Source organism: Asparagus officinalis, chromosome 5 (assembly GCF_001876935.1).
Source record: "Asparagus officinalis chromosome 5, Aspof.V1, whole genome shotgun sequence".
Lineage (NCBI taxonomy): Eukaryota > Viridiplantae > Streptophyta > Magnoliopsida > Asparagales > Asparagaceae > Asparagus > Asparagus officinalis.
The window spans coordinates 100485950-100505164 of record NC_033798.1 but is presented as its reverse complement, the minus strand read 5'-3'; the positions used below and the strand labels follow the sequence as shown (position 1 = coordinate 100505164).

The 19215-nt window shown below is 33.9% G+C and overlaps 1 protein-coding gene across 1 annotated transcript; it reads right to left on the bottom strand.

The window, feature by feature from the left end:
* Positions 572-4706, bottom strand: LOC109840387 (uncharacterized membrane protein At1g06890-like). The gene is made up of 7 exons (XM_020409012.1): positions 4532-4706; positions 2987-3138; positions 2690-2898; positions 2519-2612; positions 2184-2350; positions 1915-2085; positions 572-1129 (listed from the first exon to the last, which is right to left on the bottom strand). Exons 1-7 carry the CDS (start codon positions 4620-4622, stop codon positions 853-855), a joined length of 1161 nt encoding a protein of 386 aa, XP_020264601.1. The 5' UTR covers positions 4623-4706; the 3' UTR covers positions 572-852.

Genomic DNA, 19215 nt, shown 5'->3' with positions numbered 1-19215 from the left:
GCTCATGTTTTATATTAAACAAACAAAGATGCAAAAACTTATTTAAAATGATCAAAGAGAAAAGGTGAAGAGTACTCGAAGGAATGTTAGGATAATTTTAAAGACACTAGATGAGAAAGTCCTTTCTCATTCTCTCTACGACCAAATGAATGTGAAGAACATTGAATTGTCATAAGAATAGTAGCACAGTGTGCACACAATAGTTTCGAGGATCATTGTGTCAAACAACTCAAGGTCATTTATCAAAAGTTATAAAAGAACATAACAATAATTTTGAACTAGCAACAGCAAGCTGTATCTAATAGTATTGTAGCAAATATCAGAGCAATTTGTATTTCCAAATCCTCCAACAATAAAAGATCTAAATAACTAAGTAGCAGGATACTTCGGCTAGCTGCAATAGTAAAATTTACCACATATATTACGGTATTACTAAACAGTGCAACTATTAATGCCAACTTGATACAGTCTCGAAGCCGTCATAAGAAGTTACATTTTAGTCACCACTTATACCCTTTTTACAAGCTTTACGATCAGTAAATATAAGAGGGGAAAAAACCCACAGAACAGAGGAAAGGAAACTTGAAGCAGTCAATTATGCATTTTCAAGCTTTACACCAAACATTCACTACTATGAGATACAATTGAGCCTTTCTAAAGGAACACTCTTATAATCAAACAGAATTCATAATTACATACAGATATATCACCCCTGGATGATATACCTAAATACCATTTAAAAAATTACGGAAAAAAAATATCACATTGGTTAGTTACTAGTTTCTACAACATACTCTCACCATCTAACATCTAACTCCCTCACTTTGTATAACTCAAATCCAATCCATATTCTTATACGGATTCGCTAGCAGAATTGCCATCAGAACTTTCTTTGCTGAGTTTAGATTTTGGTAATGAAAATGATGGTAGACGAGTAGATGATTTAACTGCTTGCTGCTGGCAGCCTAGCAAGTTAAGATAAGTGTACAATGACATACCTCCAAGTGCTGTTATAGCTCCACAGATACTCAACATCCCTGGATTTGAATTGAAAAGGAGGAAACCACCAATAAGAATGACACATGTTTTGAACTGACCAAGTACTACATGAGAGGTTGCAGATGTTGCCCTGTGATTGATATAATTGTTGAAGTCAGTTTTAGAATCAAATCATTAGAACCATTAATGCATAAATTTTCAGCGACTACAATTTATCAGCTTCATATGAGTCTTACTTAATGCAATATGGTTGAGTAAGCATATAAAGAGATCTATAAATAATCATTTGCATATGCTAGTTTTACAAAAATATATCATAATGGTTATTTATTTATAACCATTCAAGCCATTGTTAAAAAAATAATAATAGTAACTCACAACACAAGCAAAAATTAAATATAGGGTTAATTGTGGTAGACTGTGATATTGCCAAATTGAACTAATTACCCCTGTAATTCTATTGTGGAAAATATTCCCCATAAAAGAGTTCTATAGCTGCAGATAAACCCCTTAGTGAAAATCTATTGCTGCAGATAGACCCACTTGAAAATGGTCAAAAACATTTCAGTCTAGGGCCTATATGCAACAATAGAACTACAAGGGCGGTAAGTTCAATTTGGTGATAGTACAAGGGGTTTATCTGCAATTAACCTATAAATAGATGTATTACAACTTTGGCTAAGTTCAAAGTGATAGCTTCAGTTCATGTACAACTCCCGCCTAGATCCAAGACAAAAAAAAAGTATATGATTACAGATCCGAGCAATACCAATATCATTAAGGTGCAAACTAGGTCCATCATTTTCAATTTGGGTGCATATATGAATGCAACATATACGCAACATTTCTGTAATATAATCACTATTAGAAAATGAGAAGAAATCTGTAGTATTATTCATATTATATGAATCTTACCCAAGAGCCAAAGCACCAGACCACTGGAGTAGGAAGCCAAGAACAGCTGACATAAAAATAGCTAATGTATTACGGAAGTTCCAATCGAAGGACAGAGCACCTGGTGGGTCAAGCCAAGGCATCAAAGCCACCAAAAAGAGAAGAGTAATTGGTGTTGTCTTCCACATTAAACTGTTTTGAGTCTCAAAAATTAGGCAATATACGCAAGATTATAGCATGCTGAAAAGATTTAATATCAAAGAGGCTTTATTTTATAAATGATCACATACGCTAAAGCAGTCCAATTCTCTTGCTGCTGTAGATTGGACCATAGTATCTTATTTACCGCACTAGGTATAATCCATGCCAAAGCTATACATGCACCAAAAAAATGGAACTCAAGATCTGTAACTGTTGCAACCGCAACGCCAATAGAAACAACGGTCAATGCTAGTACCTGGAGGATCAAAATAAGTGAATTAAATAAACATTCTACCCAATATAAAGAACTATATAAAGGAAGGAAACTGCTCAGTCAAATTTCTCTCTTGATAAGCCACTGCCACAATGCATACAAGAAAATTCAATAAATTAATTCATCATAAAGTAAAAAAGCTGCATTTACCTTCTGAAAAGAAACTGTCTTTTGAAAGAGCATAAATTCGGCTAGAACAATTGATGGGGTGACAGCAATTTTAGCCATCTGATAGAAACCCACACTGAAAATAAACAGTTCAAGATTTGAGAACTAAGAAAAACAATAGAAAACTTATGAAGAGTAAGGGTCTAGAAGTACCTGTTATACTTCAAACTGACGTTTGCAAGTCCATTAGAGAGAGACATGACAATCCCAAGAGCTAAAAGAGAAGAATATGAGGTAGTCTTGGAAAGAGGAGATGCCGGAAGAAACGAGAAGAAATTCATAATCGCCATCAAGAACCAACTCAAGCTATAGTGGATGAAGGTTAGAAATATTGGATAATTGAAACCCACTTTTCCAAGCACCTAAAATAACAAGAATCAAGATGGTAAATAATGTTCGATTATATCTACCTAATATCAAAACAGTAGTAGATAAGAAATAGTTAATTACCAATTTGTTCATCAATATAATGCCGACAGAAACTAAGAAATTGAAAGAGAGGGCAACTGTTGGGCCACAAAGTCTTTGCTGCAGCCTCTTGGCCCCATCTGATGTTCTCAGTTCACTGAAGAGAGAAGCTCTCAGGTCTTCTAATGCTCTTCCTGATTCCATTAAGGGAACATCAGCATCCATTGACAAGAGAGAAAGAGAATGAAAAATATTCATCCCAATGTTATCCTTACATGAGTAAGAAGCACATTGTCATTTGAAGTAAAGCAAACAACCATAGCAAGATTCAGGGAAAGATGCTTTCCTAATTCAGCTCTTAAAATATTAAATTGAAAAAACCAGAAGTGCAGATGCTTTTAGTTTCAAATTGTTAGAAAATGGCACAATCATCTATTTGCAGCATGCTGCAATAAATGGGTGGACTTTTCAGTGAGCAATAAAAAGTACTCTTTACATCTCCACCTTGTTCTCAAGCCAAAATTATCAGTCAAGCTATTTGAATCTCCATTTCTAACCTTCAGCAAATAAACAGGCTTGCTAATATAATATAGACATTACAAACCATACTCTGACAAAGATTTAATAATAAGTATTGATGGAAGAAAAGACACATTGCATCACATAATTTGACCCAAAATGGTCACATCTTTATATATATTGTTCCTAAATCCTTTTAAAAAAAGAAATATAATTATATCAGAATTCAGATAAATAGTCTTTCACTTCCTCTATAAATATCATGAAACTTTTCATGGAAAACTATACATTGATTTATTAATTCAACTAACTGCTGCAAGAACTGACTAAAGCTTCCACTGAAATTTAACAATACTCTCCAATCTAAACAAGATTTACATTGTAAACTCTTTTGACTAAGTCCTAATGCTAGGTATAGGAACAAAGAATTCAGTTATCGCATTCCGCCATTTGGTCAATTTTTTTTTTAATCTCTTCAATAGAATCAGTTGTTCCTAAGTCCCAAGTAAAAGATTGGGGCACATTAGGTAATCAGATTACAACACGTCCACAATTGGAGCTATACCAATTTCAAATGCTCTAATGTAATGAAACCTCTAAACATTCAATTAAAAAAAAAGGAGGGAATAGATCAGACTACAATATAAAATTTGATCATTGATCTAATCAAAGAAATGCTATAATAACGGACTAAACTTCCACTGTTTATCATCAATATATTCTCAAACTAGCCAATCCGACATCAAAAGTGTTGATGACTCTCTCTAATTTCAGGGCAAAATCAAACCCACTATCTCAATAGCACTGTATAATACATGCATTGGGGCAGTTACAAAATAAAATTGCATCTATATGATATCCTTGTATTCAAACCAAAAAAATTGACAACAAACCCATAAATTAATTGTACTAAAAATGAAGAATCCACCCAAAAAAATGCAGCAATATGAGCCGAAATCCCGCCCAATACATATCGATACAATCTTCACCAAATGAAAGTTTTCGATAGCCCCAAAACATATCATCATAAAAAAAGAGATGGGCTTTAAAAAAAAGAAAGGGAGAGACCTCTATCGCCGGCATCACTGTCTTTACGCTTGAGGAATTTCCTAACGTCCTTTCTCAACAGGAAATTCATCACTTTCCTACTGCAAAGCATCCTTCAAATCCAAACAAAAAAAATCAAACCCAATGGGGGGGGGGGGGAGAGAGAGAGAGAGAGAGAGTTGGGCGAGATTAAAAAGGAAGGAGAGAGGAAGAAAGAAGTAGAGAGGAAAGGTTTGGGAGCGAGTGAGAGAGAGAAGGTGAGCAATGGAGGCGGGGGGTGACCTTACCACGCTTCAATGAGGGAACAATTTTTTATACGACTCGTACGTACAGATGATGTATACGATAGCCAGACTAAAGTTTTTGGTGCTATATTTTAAATGTTAAATTTGAATTCTATCTGTTTGGAATTTCAGATTGAGGTTTTGAAGGCAATTCATTTAGGGCTGTTTGGTTCGTTTTTTAACTTGGTTGAAAAGTTTTACAACGTCTTCACATCAGATTTTTCGTGGTCACGTAGGATATAAGCTTTCCGTCGATTTTTTTTCCCATCTTTGGTTCGCTGGGGTTGAAGAAGGGAAACTCTGTGAAAATCGCAGCCACATCAGATTTTTTTTCTCTCCCCAATTCCTTCCTCAACCTTGTGAAATCGACAAAAACTGCAGCCACGTCGGTTTTTTACCATATAAACAAAAGTTTTCCCTTTTTTCCATGCGAACCAAACACAAGAAAAATAAATACATTGGTTTCCCTTTTTTTTTGTGCAAACCAAAGCGAAAACAATCTATTTCTTGGAAAAGTTTGGAAAACTTAAAACTTGTGCTTTTGTACATGGAAATGCATTTCTCTATATCTAGAAAACGAACCAAACAGCCCCTAAGTCAGTTCATAGTTCTAGATTAGTCATTTAATTGAGAAGAAATCTATTCAGTTTTTGTTTCGCTAGATAATCTAGATGCGCATTTAAATGAGTAAGTCTATGTAGATAATTCAATATGTATTTCATGTCTGCTTTAAGATATATACAAAGACGATCTTTAGCCGAGAGTACTTAAATTTTGGGGTTGTTTGGTTCACCATTTAAAAAAAAGAACATGAAAAGAAAAAGTATGTGTCAGAAATGCCCAAAACCATTTCCAACTATTTCCTATATTTATGTTTAGTTCAATTTGAGTTTATGGAAACCAGTTTCTATAAAGTGGAGAAAGTGAGAAAGATTTATAAAACCTACATCCTTGATTTGGGGGGGAATGGTGTGAATTCCATGAAAAATTCATTTTTTGTTAATTTTTTATTACCTTGCCCCTTTCCTCTCACTCACATCTCCTTATAATTTTTTATAATTAAAAACTATCTCATCATATTTCTATAATTTTTTATTGCCTCGCCCCTTGATTAGGGGTTGTTTGTTTCACCCAATTTATAGAAAAGGATTAGTATTTGGGGTCTGACAGTGGCAAAATTGTAATTTTTGAATTCTTTGTGGATTATATTCTAGAGTTTGGCTTAGAAAAAATTTAAGGATTACCAAATCCATAAAGTAGCTACAGTAAGGGTTTTTTATAGAAACCCAAATCGGAGCTTGTGCAGCGGATTTGGGCGAGATTTCTGACGGCGGGCTTCATCTTCGTTTTCGATTCCTAATCCTCACGACCACGAACCCTAGATCTAGAATCGTTGTTCTGCTCCCGCCTCATCGCTCTCTTCTTCGCGCCTCTTCTCCCGCCCTTTGTCTTCTTCTACTTGCGTGGTCGGGGCTGTTACATGAAACCCTAGATTCTCCCGAGGCATGATTTCTTGGTCGATTTTGTGTGAAATCGGCTTCTCCCTATCTGATCCTGCCTCATTTTGCGCCGTGATTTCTTTGATCTATTTTCCACGAGCTTGTTGGCGGGTTTCTTGCCTTTGATTTTTTGGTGATCCCATCTCGAACTTGTTCTGGTTCGGGTGGGATTGTTGGCTACAGTTGGTTCTTTGGCTTCGGTGGGTTTGTTGCTTGGACGTCGGCATTTTTTCCCCTCTGCAGCTAGGTATAAGATTTTGCACTCTTTTTTAGAATTATTTCTTCGTGCTTTATGTGATGAAAGGAATCTGTAGAATGATAATTTTCTTGATAATTCGTTACATGTATAATTACCAAAAAATAGGGTTATGTTTACTAAATTTTAGTTAATTGTGTGAAATAGAATGCATGATATTTGTGTGAATGAGTTGTTTTTTATATATGTGTTTACCAAAGAATGTGAATGCATGAAAAAGAATAGGGTTAAGTTCATTACATGAAAATCCACCGGGTAGTAGAATGTGTTGTTCTTGATAATTATGTGAGATAGAATGCAACATTAGTTAAAATAATTATGGTTACAATTAGATTTCTTGTTTTTTAAGAAATAAATATTTGTATCAATTATCTAATTAATTTTGACAAGAAATAAGTAGACATCTTAAGCTGTAACTGTATGATAATTTTAAAAAGGATGTAGATGGATATGGAAGATGAGGAAGAATTAAAGAGGATGTGTGCTAATACAGCTATCTACGCCGTGGTCACTTTGGTAACATGTATTTTGAGAATGCGTGCTAAGCGCAAGAGAATATCAACTTGTACGGTGGTCACTTTGGTAACATGTATTTTGAGAATGCGTGCTAAGCGCAAGAGAATATCAACTTGTACGAAGAAAGAAAAGATCAGAAAAATATATTGTAGAGAGGCTCACTTCAGACGTGTACTGGAGGGCTATCAAGATAGCTGCCGATCTTATATTAGAATGAGACCGAGGGCCTTTTTTAAACTTGTTGAAGTAATGAAAGCAAACGGTTTATTAAAAGATACAAGACATGTTCAAGTTGAAGAACAGCTTGCTATGTTCCTTAGTATTGTTGGGCACAAAACTAAAAATAGAATAATAAGAACTGAGTTCATAAGATCAAGGGAAACAGTTAGCATGTATTTCAATAAAGTCCTGCAAGCAATGAATGGATTACGTGATCGGTATATGAAGCAAGCCCCAAAATAAGTTCCCGCGGAGATTGCAAACAACTCAAATTATTTTTCCTTACTTTAAGGTAAATTAAATACATACAGCTTAACAATTTTGCACATAAATCACTTTTTATTCAACTATGTATAATTTATAATTTTTTATAGGACTGCATTGGTTTGTTGCTTGGGTTTACTGATGTCGGCTTTTACATTCTGTTGCTTGGATTTATTGCTCCATAGTCACACGTGGTTGTTGTGGGTTTGTGCCTGTTATTTGGAGCTTGTGCAGCTCCTGCTGCTGCTGGGGTTTGCCAACTGTTTTGTTTTGAGCTTGTGTAGCTCCTTGCTTTGTTGGGTTTGTGCCTGTTATTTGGAGCTTGTGCAGCTCCTGCTGCTGCTGGGGTTTGCCAACTGTTTTGAGTTTGAGCTTGTGTAGCTCCTTGCTTTGATGCGTTTGTGCCTGTTATTTGGAGCTTGTGCAGCTCCTGCTACTGCTGGGTTTTGCCAACTGTTTTGTTTTGAGCTTGTGTAGCTCCTTGCTTTGTTGAGTTTGTGCCTGTTATTTGGAGCTTGTGCAGCTCCTGCTACTACTGAGGTTTTCCAACTGCTTTGTTTTGAGCTTGTATTCGATCCTTGCTTTGTTGGGTTTGTGCCTATTATTTGGAGCTTGTGCAGCTCCTGCTGCTGCTGGGGTTTGCCAACTGTTTTATTTTGAGCTTGTGTAGCTCCTTGCTTTGTTGAGTTTGTGCCTGTTATTTGGATCTTGTGCAACTCCTGCTGTTGCTGGGGTTTGCCGACTGTTTTGTTTTGAGCTTGTATTCGATCCTTAAGCTGTTGGGTTTGTGCCTGTTATTTAACAATTTGTGCATCTCCTGCTGCTGCTGGGGTTTGTTGCTGAACTATTTTGAGCTTGTGTAGCTCCTTGCTCTTTGGGTTTGTGCCTGTTATTCCTCAGTTGTGCAGCTCCTGCTGCTGCTGGGGTTTGTTGCTGAACTGTTTTGAGCTTGTGTAGCTCCTTGCTCTTTGGGTTTGTGCCTATTATTCCTCAGTTGTGCAGCTCCTGCTGCTGCTGGGGTTTGTTGTTGTTTTGTTTTGAGCTTGTGTAGCTCCAATCTTTGTTGGGTTTGTGCCTGTTATTTGGAGCTTGTGCAGCTCCTGCTACAGCTGGGGTTTGGTGCTGTTTTGTTTGAGCTTGTGTATCTTTCATGCTCTTTGGGGTTGTGCCTGTTATTTGGAGCTTGTGCAGCTCCTGCTGCTGCTGGGGTTTGTTGCTTGTTTACCCCCTATTTGATGGGTTTGCTGCTATTTTTTAAGAGCTTGTGTAGCTCCTTGCTGCTGGGTGTGTTGCTGTTTTGTTTTTCCTTGCCTGTGGGTTACTTGCTGTTTAGTTTTGAGCTTGTGCAGCTCCTTACACTTGATATGTGGCAATGATGATGATCAGCGTTTACTGAGAATGCAATCTAACTTACATCGTTTATTATATCCAGATGAGGCAAAAGGGAATGAGATTGCAGCCTACATTGAATTGATAATGTCTAGGCGAGACAATTCATCCTTATAATGCAATCTGTAATAAACATGCAAGTTATAGGTGGGGCACCTAATTATGACAAGTTGATCTATTACTGAGCCATACAATATCAATTAGAATTTGTACCCAATTCAAACAACAGTTTTCATTACATCCTTAATAGTTTTTGCAAGTACAGATACATGACATGAAGTTTGTAATAATTAAAATAACACAAAAAATTGCTAATAAAATTACAGAAATTTTCCAAGCTAGTAGTTGATTTTCGACAAGTCTCAATTCTTTCTTCAGCTTCTTTGATTGCAAAATATATTTATCTCCGTACCTATTTTCTTTGACATATTGGCTTCCTTGGTTGCTTGATGACTCTCCTCTTTCTTCAACCCATTCGAAAAAATTGCATTCTTTATTTGGGAACTTTGCACACCCCGAATAACACCTTCCCTTATTTTTACCATTCTTGCATACTTTCATCGGTGTTCGGAGATTGCAGTCGTAATAAACTTCATAATTCTGCCAGCACTCTTCTGATATCATTTTGATGTCGGGGCAACAAATTGAAGACAATGGGAATTTTATAATTGCTGAAAAATGAGAATGCTTGGATTAATTTTGAGGCCTCAAGGTGAATTTATAGCCACCATGCCCCTGAACTAGCTGTTGCTATAGTGTTTTGCCTAAGAATTTTGAGGTGATCTGGAAATAGTCGTTGCTACAGTGTTGCTACCTTGAAATCTGAATTTTGTGGCTTCAATCCGTTGCTACAGTGATTTTTAAATGTAAAATGGGCTAGCCGTTGCTACAGTATCGATCCCCCAGAAAAGGTCTTTTTGATCCAAACATGGTATTAAGAATTGGACCAATTCTATAAAAGTGAGATTCCTAATCCTTTGGGTGAAACAAACATTGAATGCCAAAAAAATAGGATTCCATAAAACTAAAACTTGTCTATAAATTTTTTATGGATTAGGTTGGAATCCATAAATTAAATAGGATTCCTAATCCTATTCCTAGCCCTTGGTAAAACAAACAGCCCCTAAGTTGGAATCCATAAATTAAATAGGATTCCTAATCCTATTCCTAGCCCTTGGTAAAACAAACAGCCCCTAAACAAAAGAGTCCAAATAAAATAACATTTTATCATCTTTTTTGCTTCTATAAAAAATTGTTGAAAAGACATAGAAAAGCTTTTTTAAAATCCTTTTTCTATTCGTTTTCTTTTACCAACTGAATCAAACAGGCCTTGCCTATTCATGTACAAAGGATTTGTTTTACTGCCAGTATATTTCTAAATGCAGTAAGTATTATATGCTGTCAAGTTTTATACGGTATTTTATAATGTTTTTCTTCTTTTATAGTCATATATCTATTTATTTGTATTATATTGGTATTAGTTAATATTTGAATTCAAATTCATCTTCACCAATGAACTAGGATATTTTTATTTGTACCCACAAGCTACACATTAAACTAAATGATTGGGTAATACTTATATCTTCTCCATAATTAATTCAAGTGCACATCTATTCGGGGTTGTAAGCCTTAACATTTTTTCTTCAATCTTTGGAGGGAGGGGAGAGGAAGATTTTTTTTTTTCCATTTGAAATGAAAAATATTAAATTGCAGATACTATCTTCAGTAAAATTATCATCCCTTAATTACTTTAAGAGCACCGGGGATATTTATTTCAATTTTAAAAAGGACAAATTGGAGATAAATATACTTATTTATATTCTTCAAAAGAAATTATCGTCCCTTGACTTTTTTTATTAGCACGGGGAAGTTCCGTTTTTAAAATTTCAAAAAGATAAATTGAAACCAACTCTGTTCGTAATTTATATCTTCTACACAATCTAAAACATGAGATGTATTAGAGAATCCTTGATATTAGTTGACATATTGTTTAACAAAATAACACATGATTGATCCCGTGTGGTTAACTTCACAAAAACCCCCGAACTTTGAGGAGTTTTGCACATGAGCTCCTAAACTTTTTGATCTCATGAAACCTTCAAAGAGTTTGGGGTGTCTTACAAAATCCGGCAATAATTTTAACTTTTCTCATTATATCTCCTCTATGTAATCGACAAAATATAATTAAAATATCATTAAGAAAGAAAACCATAGCTAGAACGGGGTTGAAGAGGGTAAGTTTCCATGCGACGAATGATTAAACCGAAGCTATTTTCTCAAGAAAAATTGCAGTTATTTGTTAATTATAGCTAGGGGGTTTTTGAGGGGAAAAAATTAGCGTCGAGGGGCGTAATTATGTGCCAAACCCCCAAAGTTCCGCGAAGTTTTGTTGGATTAAATCCGAATCATACGCAGCCCCGCATAAGTCTTTCGTGCGGTAAACATAAGCAAATATCCATCGAGGGATCGAGGAGCCCGCCCGTTGTCTCGAAGCGCGGAAAGGCGGAGAGATTGAGGACAATCACGCGGTCGCCATCATCGGTACCCAGAAACGGACACGTGGCGATCAAAGTTATAGTCACAATGAGAACAAGAGAGAGAATAAATTTTGATGCCCTCTTAGAGAACATTATTTCCATTCACCAACTCATTGGGTGGTAATTAGGGGTGCCAAACCGTATCCGTATCCGAGAAAATATCCGTAACCGTATCCGTTAGAATACGGATATGGTTACTCAAATCTATAACTGATAGGATATGATTACGGATATGGTTTTGTAGTGAAATATCCGTATCCGTATCCGAAAATATCCGAATACATATTAGTCATACTCTTACGATAGTTTCGATTCTTAGATTATGGATTTGTGGTTAATTTGGATGATCAAGATGTCTAATCTTAGCTTTTTAATTATAATGAACATATTAACGAAGTCTTTTTGTATTACATAACTATATTTTTCTGAATACTATCTAGTTTTCTCATATCCTTTTTATATCTGCATGCATATCCGTTTATATATCCGCATCTATATCCGTAAACGTATCCGATTTTGACGGATATGGATATGAATTTTTCTTACCAACGTATATCTGTATCCGTATCCGTATCTGAGATGGGTAAGCGGATATGGATATGGTAAGTGTCATATCCGAGCCGTATCCGCTCCGTTAACACCCCTAGTCACACTGCAATAGAGGGGTTTTTTTAAAAAAAGTAATTGTGATTTTGGGGCAAAGATTACAGAGGAAATCGTTCGCACGTGTGGTAGTGCATGTTTGGGAGCGCTGTGGATCCCCTAACGAGCAGAGTTACTGAAATTTTAGGGTGTTTTGACGACCATTAAAACTGAGCTACTGTGCAACTGTGTTTCTTTAGGAACCGATTAGAGTTAGCCCAGTTTTTATAGGGCTAAAATTTGGACATTAAACCGGTAATTTTAATTAGGTCTCATTTGGTACACATAGATGAGTGGGAATAGGATGCTTGTTTTCTCTTCTCATTTATGCATACCAAACACATCATACTTTTCGAAGGTATGATGATCATTCTCAGCCCTCCTTCACTCCCAACGAGTTGATAGGTGATAGGGAATATGCATTTCCAGTTAAGTGAGAATAAATTTTCCAATTTATTTATTAATTATTCATACAAATTTTTTTTTTATCTCGCGTCATTCTCTAATCGCATCCAAACTTGAGGATGGGAAAATGCATTCCATTCTTTTACTCATTTCATTTTATTAATTGCTCAATTACATTCTCATTTGATCCAATTTTCATATACCAAGCAAGACGTTAATATTTTTTTTCTTTTTTTTCAGGAGAGATTTTCACTAATTGTGAGATGTAGCATTATTGGTAATTCTTCCTTTCTGAACAGTTGTTTGCATCGATAATACAGTGAAAATTCGTAATATAATGAAGCTAAGGTTTTCATGGGGGAAAAGGTGGAAGAGGGACGACGGAACCCATTTGTAGCATTTATTGGATTATAATGTAAGAGCCACGTAGGAACCACTTGTCCATGCCACCGACAGATTCATGAGCAAATAGCTAACACCGCCTTGATATAATCATGATTACGCCTTCTTATGCAATAAAAAATCGCATTAAATATTTCTATAGTCTCCAAGAACGAAAGATGCGATGTCCTAATCAAATACAATTTTAATTAATAATTAGCCATCAAACTTAGCTATCTGAAAACAACATGAAATGTAAACATGCAAAAATATTATTTATACATACCCCGCCAGAGCCCACATGAACTTTGTTCTTCGTGCCACCGACAAATAGTTGAAGAATCAAGATAATGTTTCAAACTAAAAACCGAACTTAAAATCATAATTGCTTCTAAAACAATTAATTAAGGGTTGTTTCTTCTTCTTCTAGAAACAATCTTTAATATAGGTTTATGGAAAAATTGTGTCAATGCCCCAAAAGTAATAACTTCATGTGATCTGATCCCTCCCTTTTTTTCCATTATGGTTCAGCCTAAAAAAATGTCACATCATGTGATTCAGCTATTTTTATGTGATTCAACCATTTACTCTATGCTAACTAAGCACAAAGAGAGAGAAACAAACATAAAATATGAAAATACTCTCATTTCCTCCTCTCTCTTCTCTCCAGCTCTAAGTCTGATCCTCCTTCCTCTTCTCCTCTCTCCTAGCCTATTTCCTTCCTACTCTCTCTCTTCCTCCTTTTTCTCTCAAATACCGACATCGTCCTCCGCCGCCGCCGACCTTGCATGCATGCTCCCGTCATATTGTTCGCTCCTTTTCTCTCATTAATTTTTCTCGATCTCTCTTTCTTTTATCCTAAACTAAAAAAGCCCTACTTTTTCCCGACACTGAAGGCGAAGAGGTGGTGAAGAACAAGGCGAAGGAGGCGGTGCCGGAGGAGGATGAGGAGAAGCTCGAGGCCGTCGCAAGTTCCACAAAAACTCATTTTAATTCTAATTTAATTCATTTTAAGTCCAATTTAAATCATGTTAAGTCTAATTCAACTTGTTTTAAGTCAAAAAAACAAGTTAAATTAGACTTAACATGAATCATGTTTAAGTCTAATTCAACTTATTTTAAGTCTAATTTCTAGTTAAAACCAATTTGATTTATGTTAAGTCCAATTTGATTTATGATAAGTCTAATTTAAATCATGTTAAGTCTAATTCAACTTGTTTTAAGTCTAAAAATAAGTTAAATTAGACTTAACATGAGTCATGTTAAATCTAATTCAACTTATTTTAAGTCTAAATTTTAGTTAAGTTCAGTTTGGTTCGTGTTAAGTTCAGTTTTGTTCGTGTTAAGTCCAGTTTGATTTGTGTTAAGTCTAATTTAATTCATTTTAAGTTTAATTTAATTCATTTTAAATCTAATTTAAATCATGTTAAGTCTAATTCGACTTGTTTTAAGTCTAAAAATAAGATAAATTAGACTTAACATGAATCATGTTAAGTTTAATTCAACTTATTTTAAGTCTAATTTATAGTTAAGTCCAATTTGATTAGTGTTAAGTCCAATTTTAAATTATGTCATGTTAAGCCCAATTTGATTTATGTTAAGTCCAATTTGATTTATATTAAGTCTAATTTAATTTATTTTAAATCTAATTTAAATCATGTTAAGTCTAATTCAACTTGTTTTAAGCCTAAAAATAAGTTTCTAAAAACAAGTTAAATTAGACTTTACATGAATCATGTTAAATCTAATTCAACTTATTTTAAGTCTAATTTCTAGTTAAGTCCAATTTGATTCATGTTAAGTCTGATTTGATTTATGTTAAGTCTAATTTAATTTATTTTAAGTCTATTTTAAAAAAACTGATAGCTTGGATGTTTTGTGAAATTTGTAATTTTAATTTGAACATTGTGGATAGATGAAAGATTTAAGGTAAAATGCTTCCAGCCCCCAAAAGCTAAGGAAACGTGCTTCCCACCCCAAGACTTGGTCAATGGGTGTTTTACCCCGAAAAATAAAGATTCTGTTCTCTGAACCCTCAAAACACAAAACCCAAGAGATTAAAATATGTGAAGACCATAATACCCCTCTCTCTCTCTTTTTTTTTATTAAAATATGATGAGGATTATTTTATTATTTTTGTTTTCTCTCTCTCTCTCTCTCTCTTTATCATAATGTACTAAGATGATAGTTGAAATGATTGATGATGATTATTTTATTATTTTTGTTTTTTATTATTTTTATTATTTGTATTGGGAGATTGTTAAAGTTACGGGTTAATTATCAAGGTTACGAGTTAATTGTTAATGTTACGGGTCAATTGTTAAGGTTATGAATCCTCTCTCTCTCTCTCTCATCTACATATTCTAAAACCCAAACACACCAAATTTAGGGTGAACCCGTCGTGGTTTGACCCTCCGTCGAGCCATGTAAAAAGTTCTATTCATTTGAAACCGTTAAAATTGATACGAGTGGATGAAGGGTCAAACCATGACAGATTCAACCCAAATTTGGCGTGTTGGGGTTTTAGAATATATAGATCAAGTTCAACGGAGCGGATCATCCACAAAGTAGCTCAATCAAGTAATCATCAATGGCTAAGAAACTTAGTGGACGTCCACTTAAGTTGACACAAGTTTTACTCTCTCTCTCTCTCTCTATATATATATATATATATCTCTCTCTCTCTCTCTCTCTCTCTCTATCATGATGTTACTTTGATGATATTAAAATGATTGAAGAGGATTATTATTTTATTGTTTTTGTTTTTTATTCTTTTCATATTTTTAGAATATTTGTTGTTAAAGATAATGGTTGGTTGTAAAGGTTGTGCATTGTTTGTTAAGGTTACAGGTTGGTTGTTAAGGTTACGGGTTTGTTGTTAAGGTTATGGATTTGTTGTGTAGGTTACGGATTTGTTGTTAAAGTTATTGGTTTAATTGTTAAGGTTATGTGTTTAATTGTCAAGGTTACGGGTTTAATTGTTACGGTTATGGTTTAATTGTTAAGGTTACAGGTTTAATTGTTAAGGTTACGGGTTTAATTGTTACGGTTACGGATTTAATTGTTAAGGTTACGGTTTTAATTATTAAGGTTATGGGTTTAATTGTTAAGGTTACGGTTTAATTGTTAAGGTTATGAGTTTAATTGTTAAGGTTACGAGTTTAATTGTTAAGGTTATCGGTTTAATTGTTAAGGTTACGGTTTAATTATTAAGGTTACGGGTTTAATTGTTAAGGTTACGAGAGAGAGAGAAGAGATCCATAACCTTAACAATTGACCCGTAACCTTAACAATTAAACCCGTAACCTTAACAATTAAACCCGTAACCTTAACAATTAACCCGTAACCTTAATAATTAAATACGTAACATTAACAATTAAACCCGTAACCGTAACAATTAAACATGTAATCGTAATAATTAAACCCGTAACCTTAACAATTAAACCCATAACCTTAACAATTAAACCGTAACCTTAACAATTAAACACATGACCTTAACAATTAAACACGTAACCTTAACAATTAAACCCGTAACCTTAACAACAAATCCGTAACATACACAACAAACTCATAACCTTAACAACAAACTCGTAACCTTAACAACCAACCCGTAACCTTAACAAACAATGTATAACCTTTACAACCAACCATTATCCTTAACAACGAATATTCTAAAAATACGAAAAGAATAAAAAATAAAAATAATAAAATAATAATCCTCTTCAATCATTTTAATATTATCAAAGTAACATCATGAGAGAGAGAGAGAGAGAGGATTCATAACATTAACAATTGACCTGTAACATTAACAATTAACTCGTAACCTTAATAATTAACCCGTAACTTTAACAATCTTCCAATACAAACAACAAAAATAATAAAATAATAATCATCAATCATTTTAACTATCATCTTAGTATATTATGATAAAGAGAGAGAGAAAACGAAAATAATAAAATAATCCTCATCATATTTTAATAAAAAAAAAGAGAGAGAGAAGGGTATTATGGTCTTCTAATCCTCATCATATTTTAATAAAAAAAAAGAGAGAGAGAAGGGTATTATGGTCTTCACATATTTTAATCTCTTGGGTTTTGTGTTTTGGGGGCTCATAGAACAGAATCTTTATTTTTTGGGGTAAAACACCCATTGACCAAGTCTTGGGGGTGGGAAGCACGTTTTCTTAGCTTTTGGGGGCTGGAAGCATTTTTCCCAAGATTTAAAGATATACCAGCTAAATGATATTTTTTTTTTGATAATTTTTGATGTTAAGTTCAAGTCCAAGGTAGAATATTTAGTCTAATGAGTTAGAAACAAAGTCCAAGGGCTTGTATGTTAAGTCTATTTGGTTGAATAACAAGTCCAATAGCTTGTATGTTAAGTCTATTTGGTTGAATAATAAATCTAATTTGTTGAATATTACATGAAATGAATTATGTGTTAAGTCTAGTTTTGGTTCATGTTAAGTCTACTTATTTTAAGTCTAATTTCTAGTTAAGTCCAATTTGATTTATGTTAAGTCTAATTTGATTTATGCTAAGTCTAATTTAATTCCTTTTAAGTCTAATTTAAAAAAAAACTAATAGCTTGGATATTTTGTGAAATTTGTAATATCTATTTGAACATTGTGGAAAGATGAAAGATTTAAAGATATATTGTCTAAATGTGAATTTTTTAACAATTTTTGATGTCAAGTTCAAGTCCAAGATGGCATATTAAGTCTAATGAGTTAGAAGCAAAGTCCAAGGGCTTGTATTTTAAGTCTATTTGGTTGAATAATAAGTCCAATAGCTTGTATGTATAGTCTATTGGGTTGAATAATAAATCTAATTTTTTGAATATTAGATGTAATGAATTATGTGTTAAGTCTAGTTTTGTTCGTGTTAAGTCCATTTTAGTTCATGTCAAGTCCAGCTGATTCGTGTTAAGTCCAGTTTGGTTCGTGTTAAGTCTAGTTTAATTCATTTTAAGTCTAATTTAATTTATTTTAAGTCTAACTTAAAACATGTTAAGTCTAATTCAACTTGTTTTAAGTCTAAAAATAAGTTAAATTAGACTTAACATGAACTGGACTTAATAGGAACCAAACTGAACTTAACACGGACCAAATTAGATTTAACATGAATCAAATTGGACTTAACTAAAATTTAAATTTAAAATAAGTTGAATTAGACTTAACGTGATTCATGTTAAGTCTAATTTAACTTGTTTTTAGACTTAAAACAAGTTGAATTAGACTTAACATGATTTAAATTGGACTTAAAATGAATAAAATTAGACTTAAAATAAATTAAATTAGACTTAACACAAACCAAACTGGACTTAACACGAACCAAACTGGACTTAATAGAAACAAAACTGGATTTAACATGAACCACACTGGACTTAACACGAACCAAATTAGACGTAACATGAATCAAATTGGACTTAACTAGAAACTAGACTTAAAATAATTTGAATTAGACTTAACATGACTAATTCAACTTGTTTTAAGTCTAAAAATAAGTTAAATTAGACTTAACATGATTTAAATTAGACTTAAAAGGAATTAAATTAGACTTATCATAAATCAAATTGGATTTCACATAAATCAAATTGGATTTAACACGACATGAATCAAATTGGACTTAACATGAAACAAATTGGACTTCACTAGAAATTAGACTTAAAATAATTTGAATTAGACTTAACATAATTAATTCAACTTATTTTAAATCTAAAAACAAGTTAAATTAGACTTAACATGATTTAAATTAGACTTATCATAAATCAAACTGGACTTCACATAAATCAAATTGGATTTAACACGACATGAATCAAATTGGACTTAACATGAATCAAATTGGACTTAACTAGAAATTAGACTTAAAATAATTTGAAGTAGACTTAACACGATTCATGTTAAGTCTAATTTAACTTGTTTTTAGACTTAAAAAAGTTGAATTTGACTTAACATGATTTAAATTAGACTTAAAATGAATTAAATTAGACTTAAAGAGTTTTTGTGGAACTTGCGACGGCCTCGAGCTCCTCCTCGTCCTCCTCTAGCATCGCCTCCTTCGCCTTGTTCTTTGTCACCTCTTCGCCTTCAATGTCGGGAAAAATTGGGGCTTATTTTAGTTTTTAATTTTTTTTTTTTTTGGGGGGGGGGGGAGAGAGAGATCGGGGAAAATTAGTAGAAGAAAAGGAGCAAACAATATGACCGGAGCATACACGTAAGGTCGGCGTTGACGGAGGACAATGTCGGTGTCTGAGAGAAAAATGAGGAAGAGAGAGAGAGAGAGAGAGAGAGAGAGAGAGAGAGAGAGAGAGA